The 13,672-nt window shown below is 48.7% G+C and overlaps 1 protein-coding gene across 1 annotated transcript; it reads right to left on the bottom strand.

The window, feature by feature from the left end:
• Nucleotides 1–7,230: 7,230 nt before the first annotated feature.
• Nucleotides 7,231–11,544, bottom strand: slitrk2 (SLIT and NTRK-like family, member 2). Its single transcript, XM_070552859.1, has one exon. It carries the CDS (start codon nucleotides 10,591–10,593, stop codon nucleotides 7,924–7,926), a length of 2,670 nt encoding a protein of 889 aa, XP_070408960.1. The 5' UTR covers nucleotides 10,594–11,544; the 3' UTR covers nucleotides 7,231–7,923.
• Nucleotides 11,545–13,672: the final 2,128 nt, after the last annotated feature.

The raw sequence follows: 13,672 nt of genomic DNA, 5'->3' as shown, positions 1-13,672 counted from the left end.
TTAAAGAATTTATTTGTAAATCAGGGTGGAAAATAAGTATTTGGTCACTTCAAACAAGGAAAATCTCTGGCTCTCACAGACCTGTAACGTCTTCTTTAAGAAGCTTTTCTGTCCTCCACCCGTTACCTGTATTAATGGCACCTGTTTGAACTCATTATCTGTATAAAAGACACCTGTCCACAGCCTCAAACAGTCAGACTCCAAACTCCACTATGGCCAAGACCAAAGAGCTTTTGAAGGACACCAGGAAAAGAATTGTAGACCTGCACCAGACTGGGAAGAGTGAATCTACAATAGGCAAGCAGCTTGGTGTGAAAAAATCAACTGTGGGAGCAATTATCAGAAAATGGAAGACATACAAGACCACTGATAATCTCCCTCAATCTGGGGCTCCACACAAGATCTCATCCCGTGGAGTCAAAATGATCATGAGAACGGTGAGCAAGAATCCCAGAACCACAAGGGGGGACCTGGTGAATGACCTGCAGAGAGCTGGGACCACAGTAACAAAGGTCACCATCAGTAACACACTACAACGGCAGGGAATCAAATCCTGCAGTGCCAGATGTGTTCCGCTGCTAAAGCCAGTGCATGTCCAGGCCCGTCTGAAGTTTGCCAGAGAGCACATGGATGATACAGCAGAGGATTGGGAGAAGGTCATGTGGTCAGATGAAACCAAAGTAGAACTTTTTGGTATAAACTCAACTCGCCGTGTTTGGAGGAAGAAGAATACTGAGTTGCATCCCAAGAACACCATACCTACTGTGAAGCATGGGGGTGGGAACATCATGCTTTGGGGCTGTTTTTCTGCTAAGGGGACAGGACGACTTATCCGTGTTAAGGACAGAATGAATGGGGCCATGTATCGTGAGATTCTGAGCCAAAACCTCCTTCCATCAGTGAGAGCTTTGAAGATGAAACGTGGCTGGGTCTTCCAACACGACAATGATCCCAAACACACCGCCCGGGCAACAAATGAGTGGCTCCGTAAGAAGCATTTGAAAGTCCTGGAGTGGACTAGCCAGTCTCCAGACCTCAACCCCATAGAAAATCTGTGGAGGGAGTTGAAAGTCCGTGTTGCTCGGCGACAGCCCCAAAACATCACTGCTCTCGAGAAGATCTGCATGGAGGAATGGGCCAAAATACCAGCTACTGTGTGTGCAAACCTGGTAAAGACCTATAGTAATCGTTTGACCTCTGTTATTGCCAACAAAGGTTATGTTACAAAGTATTGAGTTGAATTTTTGTTATTGACCAAATACTTATTTTCCACCCTGATTTACAAATAAATTCTTTAAAAATCCTGCCATGTGAATTCATGGATTTTTTTTCACATTCTGTCTCTCACAGTTGAAGTGTACCTATGATGAAAATTACTGACCTCTGTCATCATTTTAAGTGGGAGAACTTGCACAATCGGTGGCTGACTAAATACTTTTTTGCCCCACTGTAGCTGTAGATGAGAACCAGACCCACAGAACTGTGAGGTCCATTCAGCAGAACTGGACATACAGCAGAGCCTTTCCCTGATGTTTGAGAAGAATCATCAACATGAAATCTCAAATCAGAAGGAGCAAGGCGGGTCGGGATGACGCGGGCATGAGAGAAGAGGAACCGAGTGATGGACGGATGGAAATGCAGACATGCAACACACACACACACACACACACACACACACACACACACACACACACACACACACACACACACACACACACACACACACACACAAACACATACACACACACACACACACACACACACACAAACACAAACACATATACACACACACACACACACACACACAGAAAAGTCTCGATTGTAAATCAGCTGAAAGCAACAGCCCTTGTGCTTCAAAGTCATCTCTGAATCACTTATTCACACGTTGAACCACAGTGAAGGAATACCGATTTATGGTCCTCTATCATATCACATATGGGGGGGGGGGGGGGGGGGGGTTTAAGGGGAAGGATGGGGGAGCTGCAGAGAGGGAAAGCATTTCTGACAAAACATCAATTTATACATCTGAATCTTATCAGAAAGGCAGCGAGAGTAACACTTCGGCTAAGTTATTGGCATTCTCAGTTTATATATGAACATATGAATACAAGCACTTACTCAACCAGTGGCACACACACACACACACACACACACTTGCTTGTGCGAGCGTACCGGGGCTGCCAGATAAGAGAGGGGAGTGTTCTGGGGAGAAAGCTTCCTCATTTGTGTGCAAGGCTGCAAATGTTACAAGCTTCCCTTATATCCCTGTGTGTGTGTGTGTGTGTGTGTGTGTGTGTGTGTGTGTGTGTGTGTGTGTGTGTGTGTGTGTGTGTGTGTGTGTGTGTGTGTGTGTGTGTGTGTGTGTGTGTGTGTGTGTGTGTGTGTGTGTGTGTGTGTGTGTGTGTGTGTGTGTAAGCACTCTTTCCTTCACCACCACCAAAGAGACACAGAGGACCTATTGTGCCCAAGGAAGGAAAATCACTCCATTCTCAGAAAAGAGGAGGAATGAACAGCTCTCTGCCCCATCACACACACACACACACACACACACACACACACACACACACACACACACACACACACACACACACACACACACACACACACACACACACACACACACACACACACACACACACACACACACACACACACACACACACACACACACACACCACCGCCCTTTCACACAGCAGCTGAAATGGCGAAGCTTGTTAAGAGAGAAGGCCCGTGACAGCGCTCACAGCTTAGCTTACCGCAGCGACTCCCCTGCTTGCTGCGTAGCTTTGCACCAGAAACCGTGGATGAAAGCGACTCCACTCTGCTTCTACCAAAAACGAATAGAAAAGTCAGGACACTCAGAGGCCCCCTGGGGTAACGCCTAAATGAGGAGTAAAGGAGTTGTTACATGCAGCTGGAACACAAAAACAAGCAGAAAGAAGGAGTTGTTGTTTTCAGGTGTCTGAAGCTGCAGCTCTCAACACAATCAACTTCACAAACAACATTATCCCAAAGTTCTGCTGTGAAGCGGGGCTTCCTGCTTGGTTTGGTTGTTATTGAGCCCATCCATCATGCAGGGATTAGGATTCTGTAGGGATCTGCTGATGGAAGTGTCCCAGTTCTTAACCTGATGGATGGAAACCAGTCTGGGTCGGGCCTGGGACAGCCGGTACCATGACGGAGCCAAACCCGATAAACGATGAGCCAACAGGGCTGCCTCTCTTACTGATGGAGACATTAATGAGGTCAGAATGATGATAATAATCCATATGGGTGGGTGCTTCAGGTTAAAACCCCTAAAGTGCCTCTCAGACAGGGAAGTGCAGAAATAATCATCTTCATTATTAACATTATTAGTCTCATTCAGACCTTTTCAATAATTGTAAACAAAAATAATAAACAGCATCTTGACAGATTGAAGAGCAATCTATCGACATTTTGTGTTCGAGGAGATGAAAATGTACTACTATTACTATTATTGTTGTTGTTATTGTTGATGTTGTTATTATTGTTGTAGTTATTATTATTATTATTATTATTATTATTATTATTATTATTATTATTATTATTATTATTATCAGTGGTATTTATGACCTCTAAGCTCTGGTCCTTTGTCTCCATCAGCTACTGTCTACAGGCTCGTTCTGGTCTGCAGGATAAGAACATGAGGTGATGAAGTTTGTGTTTTAATGAGCTGATGGATTTTATTGCTTCACATATTTTAACATCTTTGTGTACGCCAAGAATCAGGGCTTTTATTTTTAAGCTTTCTGTCAGAGTTTGCTGCAGAGGACACTCGATACACACGTTTGCATCATGATTATTTCAGCATTTCTCTGGTTGATGTTGAGTCATAATGTTACATAATAAACGGCAGCGGCAGCTCAAGTGGTTGACCGGGCTGTCCAGTAATCGGAAGGTCGATCTCAGCTCCCACCACAGAATTCTGCTGTTGTGTCCTTGGGCAAGACACTTTTCCCACCTTGCCTGCTGGTGGTGGTCGGAGGCACCGGTGGCGCCTGTGCTCGGCAGCCTCGCCTCTGTCAGTGCGCCCCAGGGAAGTCGTGGCTACATCGTAGCTCATCACCACCAGTGTTTGTGAATGAATGATTCACAGTTTTGGAGCTTTGGAGTCCTCAGACTCTGAAAGTGCGGGTCAGTTATCATTTAAAGGCTGTTTACCAGGGGCGTGTCCAGGGAGTGGCCTGGGGTAGCACATGCCACCCTTGGAATCTGATTGGCCACCCCAGGTGCCACCACACTAATTTACCTTTAAATAGGCCTTTCATTGTCCACAAAGGCTTGGGGTAAAACAAAAAAAAGCATAACCATTGGTGCCACCCATGCTCAAAGTTGTGCCTCACCTGGGCCACCCCATTTTAAAAGATCTGGACACGCCACTGCTGTTTACCTTTTTACTCTTCTGCTGAATCCTGTTTCTATCTTCATAAACAATTTCATCAAATGCTAATTTGATTTTTTTGTAAAACAAAAACCTGTCAGAGTCACCCGAATGCACCATTCCTATCCACCTCATTCCTGCGTCCCATCATGACTTTGCATGAAAAATGCTAGCGACTTTCATTCCCGCGTCAGTTTACATTGAGACGATGTGATTCCTTCATGCAAATCCTCGTTTCCTGGGCTTGTAGAGACTGAAAACATGCATGAAGGCCAGCTGTCACAGCTCAAACGGGACACTGTTACACTCCTTCTGCCTACTGAATCAGAGGTGTGGGGGACGAGTCTGGCCAACGCTAACATACAGTAGCATTTTAGCTACTTTCTGAACTCAGTCGCATCCAATAACGAGGCAATGAACAATCTTAAAAGCCCAGAGACAGATCAGTACCAACATAGTAATGAGGATGGCTGTGATTTGTAGAAAGAGGTGGGACACAATCTTATGTACTTAAAAGCAGACGTAGAGCCGAGTCAGAGCCAAGCTTTGGGTTTTAGTTTCTACATCAGGTGAAATACAAACAGCAGGAAGGCACTTTTAGGTTAATAACGGCCGTCTAAACACACTTTAAATTATAACAGTTCAGAAATGTGTACACATGAAATCATACCTGGTGTTGTTCAGATCTCTTTACTACTCGGTGTCGCTTCTCCGGAGGTTTGTCTTATCCAACAACAGTAGGATGGGGGTGTCCCTCTCCGGGTTTTCACAATAAAATGAAAATAATGCACAAATAAAGTTTGTGGTGGTTTTCTAGTTACGATTTTTCAGCCACACCCTTCTGTGTTCCTCATCTCTGGGGAGGTGATGAACACCGTACCGACGCTCGCCGCTGCTCGCTCTCTCAATCTGGACGTGTAGCTACAAATTTCATCTTTTCTGGTAGTTAGTAGAAGTGCGAACAGCGCAACATCTTCCCGAGCCACCTGAGTACACTTTTTGGGGATAAATATTTTTAATACCCTGTCAGCAACCTCACAATATAAACCAGTAGGTCTGATCCACTTCTGGTATCATGCCGGATGTTGCTTGCACCCGTGTTTTTCCATGAGGCAACTCAAAAATAAGGTGGATAAGTCAGGTGTTTATGTCTAATGTTCCTGAGAACAGCATCCCGCACAGGAGAGGTGTTGTAAGACGATCATCACGCCTGTAGCATCAGTCTGACTTAGAGAAACAAAACTAGTGAAATATCAAACAATCTGCTGACAAACAGCTTTACAGTCCAAACTGCGAGTGACCTGCTTCCCCAGATCACAGCAGCTGTTTAAGGAGCACGGACCTCAGCTGAGGTCACAGAGAATCTAACGGCACCAACGTCCTGTCTGCACCAGAAGCTGCTTATTGGCCTTTAATGTCCATCTCACTCCGAGGGCTGCTTTCCAGCCCTTCAGCAACTTCAAATACGTTTTCCTCTCTTCTGGTTTCAGTCACCAGGGAGCTCTGGGATTAGTTCGAATTTTAAAGAAATGGCAAGCAAATTTGTAAAGTGCTGAAATTGCCCTTCAGCGCAAACAAATCACGTAGTGATTAAGAAAAAAGGCTGAAACCGGCAAACAGAACACGGCTGGCTGCAATAAACAAGATTCTACCACCCCCCACCCCCCAGGCCTGGAGCAGCCCACTGCACGGGGAAAGGCTCTGTGTGTGTGTGTGTGTGTGTGTGTGTGTGTGTGTGTGTGTGTGTGTGTGCGTGCGTGTGTGTGTGTGTGTGTGTGTGTGTGCGAGTGTGTGTGCGTGTGTGCGCTCGTGCATGCATGCGTGTGTGTGTGTGTGTGTATGCGTGTGCACGCTCATGCGTGTGTGTGTGTGTGTGTGCTCGTGCGTGCATGCGTGAGTGTGCATGTGTGCATGTGTGTGTGTGTGTGTAGGGGGGGGGGGGGGTAATCATTCCAAAACACAGCAACTGTCTGATAGAGCTGACTTCAGACATAGTGAAAACTCCTCACCTAGGAAGGTATTTCTAGCAACATTTCAGCACCTTGGACAGCAACACAATAGGCAGCAGAGGCTCTGTGGATGGTTAGAAACAGAATAGAACACGTAGAACAGGGTCGGGGGGGGGGGGGGGGGGGGAATACAAAAACCAGACCGGGGCTGAAGAACAGGAAACCGGAAGAGCAGCTTGTTTGATCCAAACAACACAGGATCTGGTGGCAGAGCACAACCTCCCAGCAGCTTCAAACACTGGTGAGAAATCTGAAATCCACCTTGAAACCCCACCTTTAGTCATTCACACCTCCACCCACGCCTGGTGGAGGTGCAGGAAGGTTTCCCGAGCAGCACAGCCACATTTCCATTCACCGATCACCCACATAGGAGCTAGCTAATGCTAACAACAGTTCTTCTGTGTGACTCCCTCAGTCTCCTCCAGGCCAAACACAAACCAGGAGCTGGCTTAGCACCTACAAGCTCACACTGGTGCTGACACTTTAGGAGAAATGCTGACCCCCTCGTGGTTAGAGAGAGAGCGAGAGAGAGAGAGAGAGTGTGTTTGTTCATGTGTGTGTGTGTGTGTGTGTGTGTGTGTGTGTGTGTGTGTGTGTGTGTGTGTGTGTGTGTGTGTGTGTGTGTGTGTGGTGGGGGGTTTTCAGAGGAGAGATGAGGCTGCCTCAGATCAGAAAATCAGGGGGGGCAGTAGCAGATATCACCCAACAGGAGCAGGTCCACAGGCCCTGCTTTAGCCAAACACTCACGCACGCACACGCACACACACACACGCAGGCACACACACACACGTTTAAATAAATCCCCTGGAGCTCAACATCTTGACAAAGTGCTTCAGTGAAAATTTAATGGCGCGATCCGGCTGCTCGGTATTGCTCCTCTACAGCGTACAACATTCTCTGTAGGTTCTACATTTCACTTGATAGAACAGAACACGTCATGACCAAAGGAAACAAAAGCATGGTTATCCCTAACAGGAACTAAGATAGACAGAATTTCACATCCAATCATCTCAAAAACATATTTTACTCTTTGCGTTTGAGTTTTTCTTTTTTTACAGAGAAATAAACGGTCTTCAGGTCTGATCCAGTAAATTACGCCACATGAAAAATCCATCCTGCAGAGAGCATTTCTGATAAAATAGATGAGTGCAAAGGCACTTTCTGGGTTTTAATAGTGAGATTTGCCGCTTGTTGGGTTTTTGAAAAGCTTTTCCTTTACGGTGGTGTATCTGTGGGTGTGTATGTTCAGCAATTATCACACACAAGTCCTGCTCGGTACATACCTGCCACCATCAGAGTCTTCAACAGAAACAGGAAATAATTTATACTTTTTAGAAGAAAATAGAACTGCATAATAATATATTTCTTATATTCCTTTTATACATCTTTGAAACGAAAATAGAGAAGAAAAGGAAAACGTGTCAGTTCACATCCAGGTCCCGGTGTGGGACCGAGCACAGACAGATATATAGGGGAGTATTCTGTGTGACTATTATGGGATGTGCTGCTGTCTTACAGTTGGCTCATTGCAGTCTGTTTCTCCAGAAGCTCCAGGTAGTCCGGTTGTGTTTTTACCTTCCCCGGGAGCAGCAGGGACGGGTGCTCATTGTTTTTGGAGCTGTTGTCCGGCCCGTAGTATTTCCTGGGGGTTCCGTACAGCACCGTTTTGTTCACCCGGTCCTGGTTGGTGACGTGCCGCCGGGCCGTGGCCACCTCGTAGGGGGGCACGATGCAGGGTCTCTTGGGCAAAGTGCAAAAGTTGTAGGTGAAGGGCGGAGCCACTGCAGCTGCTGGGAGCTCCTTGCTGGGCCTCTCTCTTAGATTCTGATACAGCATTTCCGGGGGCTCCGGGGGGGTCAGACCACATGTTGTTGATTTCTCCATAAAATCCACCGTGCTGATGGTGTAGGCCCCCGGGCTTCGGGTCAGGACGTCTACTTTCTTAGCGTCCAGGGGCCCGAAGCTGAGCTCCTTCAGGTTGCGGTAATAAGCCACCTGCTCCCCGTCCTTCTGCATGTAGATGGGGTTTTGGGACATGGAGCTCATGGGCGGGGGGATGTAACTGTAGACGTGGCTCTCTGAGCTCTTGTTCTGGCTGGGTTCTGGGGTGTAGGAACCATACTGCACCTGTAAGGAGCCCAGATCCAAGTTGTTGGCGGTCGTTGGGACGTGCTCCACCCCTTTACGTCGCTTCAAAACAAAGACAAAAAGTCCTGCACCAAAGCACACGGACAAGATGAAAACAACCAGCAGGCCGAGGATCAGCACCGACAGGGGGACCTCGGGGTGCAGCTCCGGGGTCTGGAGGAGGGACTCTGTGGGGCTCGCTGAGCTAAAGGAGGGGGCGGCGGAGGAAGAGGACGGGGTCGTGGCTTCAGTGGTGGGACTGACGGGTGTCTGGGGGGTTGTGGGTGGTGCATGCTGAGCGGGGGGCAGCTCGCTGGGCTCTGGGCAGATGGCCTCATTGCGAAGTGAGCGCAGCAGCCGACCTGCGTGCTTGGAGGGTGAGTCACAGGTGATCTCGTTGACCACCACGCTGGTGCTGGAGAGCTCCATCCAGTTTTTCAGCGCTACAATGTCACAGGTGCAATCCCACGGGTTCTCCTGCAGGTCGATCTGGATGAATGCCGACAGCTGGTCCAGGACACCCTGAACCGGGAGGTACGAGAAGTGGTTGTTCCGCAGGTTGAGCCGAGTCAGCATGGTGCCCCCAAAAACGTTGTCGGGGAGCGATCTCAACAAGTTGTTGTTGAGGAAGAGCAGCTGAAGGTTGTGCAGAGAGTTAAACGTCTGTGGAAGGATCTCTTTGATGATGTTGTATTCCAGGTACAGATACTGGAGGGACTGGAGACCTGCAAACAGGGACTGGGAAAGGGACTCGATGTAATTCCCATTTAGGTAGAGGCGCCTGAGGTTGGTCAAGTTCTCAAAGGCACCTTCCTGTATCACAGCGATCCTGTTGTTTCCTAAATGGAGCAGCTCCAGGGAGCTGTACTCCGCCAGGTCCGTCCTGTGAATCACCTGCAGGTAGTTACCGGTCAGGTGGAGCTTCCTCGGGTAGGAAGGCTTGGGATTCAGCTCACTGATGTTCTGTAACTTCCTCTCCTGACAGTTGATGTTCAGCCCACTCTCTGGGTTCTGCGACGTACAAACACACACGCTGGGACACAGCACGGGAACAGGAGAACGGGTTTGGTAGACCATTATGGGCCCCAGCTCATGTTTGTCCTTTGAGATCCGAGGGGTGGGCCTGTAGCGCATTCTGGGAGGCCTGGAGGCTTTTGGGGAGCGGGTGGGGATTATGACGCTGGCATGGTAGGTCGGATGTGCTGCTCCCTGGAAGTGAGAGTCAGCGGCAGGCTGAGCATGCCCAGCATTCCTGCGGGGACACAGGTCCTGTTTAATGAGCTGAGCTATGTCTTTGCCATGCAGCCTGAAAGGCGTCTCGCACACAATGTCCCCCACAGAGATGGTCTCCAGCCAGGATCTGAGCGGGATCAGATCACAAGTGCAGTTCCACGGGTTCTCCTCCAGCTGGATCTCCATGATGCCACCGATGTGCTCCAGCACGCCAGCGAACGGCAGCATCTTCAGTCGGTTTCCTCGTAAATCCAAGTGTGTGAGGAGCACAAAGCGGAATATGTTGGGAGGCAGAGCCAGGAGCAGGTTGTCGTTCAGTATCAGCACTTTGAGCTTGTTGAGCTTGCTGAAAGCCCCTGGCTCGATGGTGCTGATATAATTATAGTCTGCCTGTAAATACTCCAGACTCTCCAGTCCTGCAAACGTGTCCTCCTTAATCACCTCCAGGTTGTTGTTGTTCAAGTGGAGCCGCTTGAGTAAGCGGAGTCCGTTGAAGGCTCCGGTTCGGATTTCCTGCAGGCCGTTATTCCCCAGGTGTAAGGAGGTGACATTCCCGTAATTGACAAACTCGTTGGCGTTGATTCTCGACAGGAAGTTCCCGTTGAGGAAAAGCTGGGCCACTTTGTTCGGCGGCGCCTGGAACTGACTGACAGCAGTGAAGCCTTTATTCTCACAGTTGATGTTCAGAAGGCTCTCGCGCTCCTCGCACGCGCAGCGCGCCTTGCAGATGTCTTTGAGAGCTGAAGTTTTGCGGCTCTCCGTTTCGGATGGAGTCAGGCTGGTGACCGTGAGGACGCTCAGAAACAGAACGCCGCTCAGCATGTTTACAGCCAGGACAGGTCGCTGACGCACAGATCCAGCATCAAGTCCGCAGCCTGAGCCTCAGAGGGAGAGAAAAAGAGAGGGAGCGAGTTCTGTCAGAGGCGCTATCGCTCGCTCGCTCACGCGCGCGCGCACACACATAGGTGCACCGCTGGTATTTGCTGTTAAAATGAGAGCATGGCGTGCAGGGAGCGGGCCAGCGAGTCCAGTGACCTTCCGTTTAAAATCCACAGAAACCCAAAAGCTCCGTTAATGAGCGGAGTGGTCCGTGCGCGAAGGGAAAACGTAGAGAGCAGAGAGAATCCGCCGGTTCCGGTGGAGCTGGAGGACTTGGCACATTTTCAGAAGCGAGCTGGTCGCTCACCGCAGCCCGTTACCCGCTTCTCCTCCAGCATCCTCCCGCAGATCCCCGCCAGCTGCGGACACGGTGTGCGACGCAGGCTGCCAACCCCCCACTCCTCCGCTCCACACGCAACACCCAAGCGTAGGTCCATGGGAGGAAAAAAATGCACACCGAAAATAACGAATTCACCTTTTAAAAGATCCAGATGGAATGCGCAAAGGCGCACCGTGACGCGCGGCTTCCTCCTAAACCGCCGCCTCCAGAGCTCAGGGGCGAGGTGAAGGGGAGTCAGCAGGAGCAGTGGAGGGGGGCAGAAATCAGTCAAAAACTCCCAGAGAGAGAGAAAGAGCGCGAGAAGAGGCGCACATCCCGGGAGCTGCTCGATTCTCCCGCTCCCCTCCGCTCACTGAGGAGCACCGAGCGTCTGCTGCTGCCTCCTGGCTGTGTGTGTGTGTGTGTGTGTGTGTGTGTGTGTGTGTGTGTGTGTGTGTGTGTGTGTGTGTGTGTGTGTGTGTGTGTGTGTGTGTGTGTGTGTGTGTGTGTGTGTGTGAGAGAGAGAGAGAGAGAGAGAGAGAGAGAGAGAGAGAGAGAGAGAGAGAGAGAGAGAGAGAGAGAGAAAGAGAAAGAGAAGAACCCCAGGGCCCTTACGTCACCGGCACTGTCAACATGAACACGCACGCGCCGACACATGTGCGCGGAGGCTCTGGAGAGAGACCAGCACCCCGAGAAACGAGTCGGTTCGGTCTGCGGTCATGGTGGTTCTGAACTGGTCTCAGATCAGCTGGTTCTGACCCAACTCGGCCCAAAAGCTTCTACAGCACCTGGTGTGTGTGTGTGTGTGTGTGTGTGTGTATGGGGGGGGGGGGGGGGGGGGGGGGATGAAGGTCCATATGAAGACACACGATGCGATTCCCCCTGACACCAGCAGGAGGCAGAAGAGGCCCGGTCTCTCTCTCTCTCTCTCTCTCCCTCTACCCCCCCCCCCCCCCTCTCTCTCTCTCTCTCCTCTCTGGTTTCTGAACACAAACTGTAGCTGCAGGAACAGCTTGAGTTCTGAGAAACAGAGATTAGTTCTGACCAAACAGATACGCTATCGACCAGCCATAAATATTTACAAGCGTTAACGTATTTGAAACATTTACTCCGTCAGAAACTTTGCATTTCATAGATTAGTGTTTCACGTGAGAGGGGCTCAGTAAAGAGCACAAAGAACATACTAATGTCAAAACTAAAAAGTCAGGATGCGTTGGAGCCAGTGATGGGAATAACACCGTTCTCATGAAGAACGAGGAAGACGTGATGAATAGTTACAGCTGCAGACCCACAGAGTCGCTGCTGCAGCCATGTCCTTGTTGGTGTGACAGCAGGACGTCCGGAAGGTCCGCTCACCCGTTCACCGCTCAGTCCTCACGATCTTCTATCTTCCAGCAGTAACCTGTTTCTGATCATGTCTTTAGTCCCGCTGTAACACTGGTTGCATCAGTCTCAGACATAATGGAGCTCAGGTGTTATTAGAACTACCTGTGTGTGTTTACCACCCAGCTTCAGCTCTTCTGTGTTTCGGTCTGACCCAAGTTAGTACATTTAAGTCCTCCATCAGGCTTGTGCCTCTTCTAGCGGCATTTTAAAGGATTTTTATTTGTTTATTTAACCATTACTAGATTACCAGCAACAGAAATGCCACTAAAATGCACAAGTATGTCAAGCTGGAAACATTAGAATACTATTCAAAACTACATTTATTTCAGTCATTTAACTAGACCGAGAGACCATTTAAAGGCTCAGGAACCTTTACATGTGTTTCTATTAGCAATAATAAATGTGAGCTGATGAGGTCTTGTTAAATTTCACACAGTGACCTTTTAACAGATTAGTTTAATGTTCCTGTTTGTAGTTCCTCCTGTTGAGTGCCCATTTATTTAATTCATCTGTTTTATTTAAAAACAAAACATTTAGACATTTTATTGTGTTCCAGTCATTTATACTTCAGTATTGTAGTAATTTATGGTAAATTAAGTAAGATAAGTAGGAGAGGAACCCATTTTCTTTCATTATCTAAAAAAAAAGTAACAAAATTGTTATTTTTCTTGGTAATTAGTTACTTTTATAATTTAGTAACTCGGTAAGTAAGTGAGTTACTTTTTTGACAAAGTAATCAGTAACTAAAACTAATTACTTTTGTAAAGTAACATTCACAACCCCGGTTGTAACTGACCCCACTTCAGCTAGTCTCTGTTTCTCCACGATGAGGTTGTCTCACCTGCTGTTCCCACCAGAGAAGAGCCAACAGAAGGAACGTCCAGCTCAACACAAACAGGCAGCATGTGAGTCTAGCGCCCTCGGTTGGGCTTGTAGAGAATCAACAATCATACAATTAACAAAACTTACAGATCAGCTGTTTATGGGGTTGGGCGACGGTGGCACAGGAGTTAAGTGCTCGCCCCATAATCGGAAGGTTGCAGGTTCGAGCCCCGCTCAGTCTGTCGCTGTGTCCTTGGGCAAGACACTTAACCCACGTTGCCTGCTGGTGGTGGTCGGAGGGACCGGTGGTGCCTGTGCTCGTCAGCCTCGCCTCTGTCAGTGTGCCCCAGGGCAGCTGTGGCTACATCGTAGCTCATCACCACCAGTGTGTGAATGTGTGTGTGAATGGGTGAGTGACTGATTGTGTTGTAAAGCGCCTTGGGGGGTTCCAGGACTCTAGAAGGTGCTATATCAAATACAGGCCATTTACCATTT

This window comes from Nothobranchius furzeri, chromosome 1, assembly GCF_043380555.1.
Source record: "Nothobranchius furzeri strain GRZ-AD chromosome 1, NfurGRZ-RIMD1, whole genome shotgun sequence".
NCBI lineage: Eukaryota > Metazoa > Chordata > Actinopteri > Cyprinodontiformes > Nothobranchiidae > Nothobranchius > Nothobranchius furzeri.
Note: the sequence above shows the minus strand (reverse complement) of the source record. Positions and strands in the feature narration are given on the sequence as shown.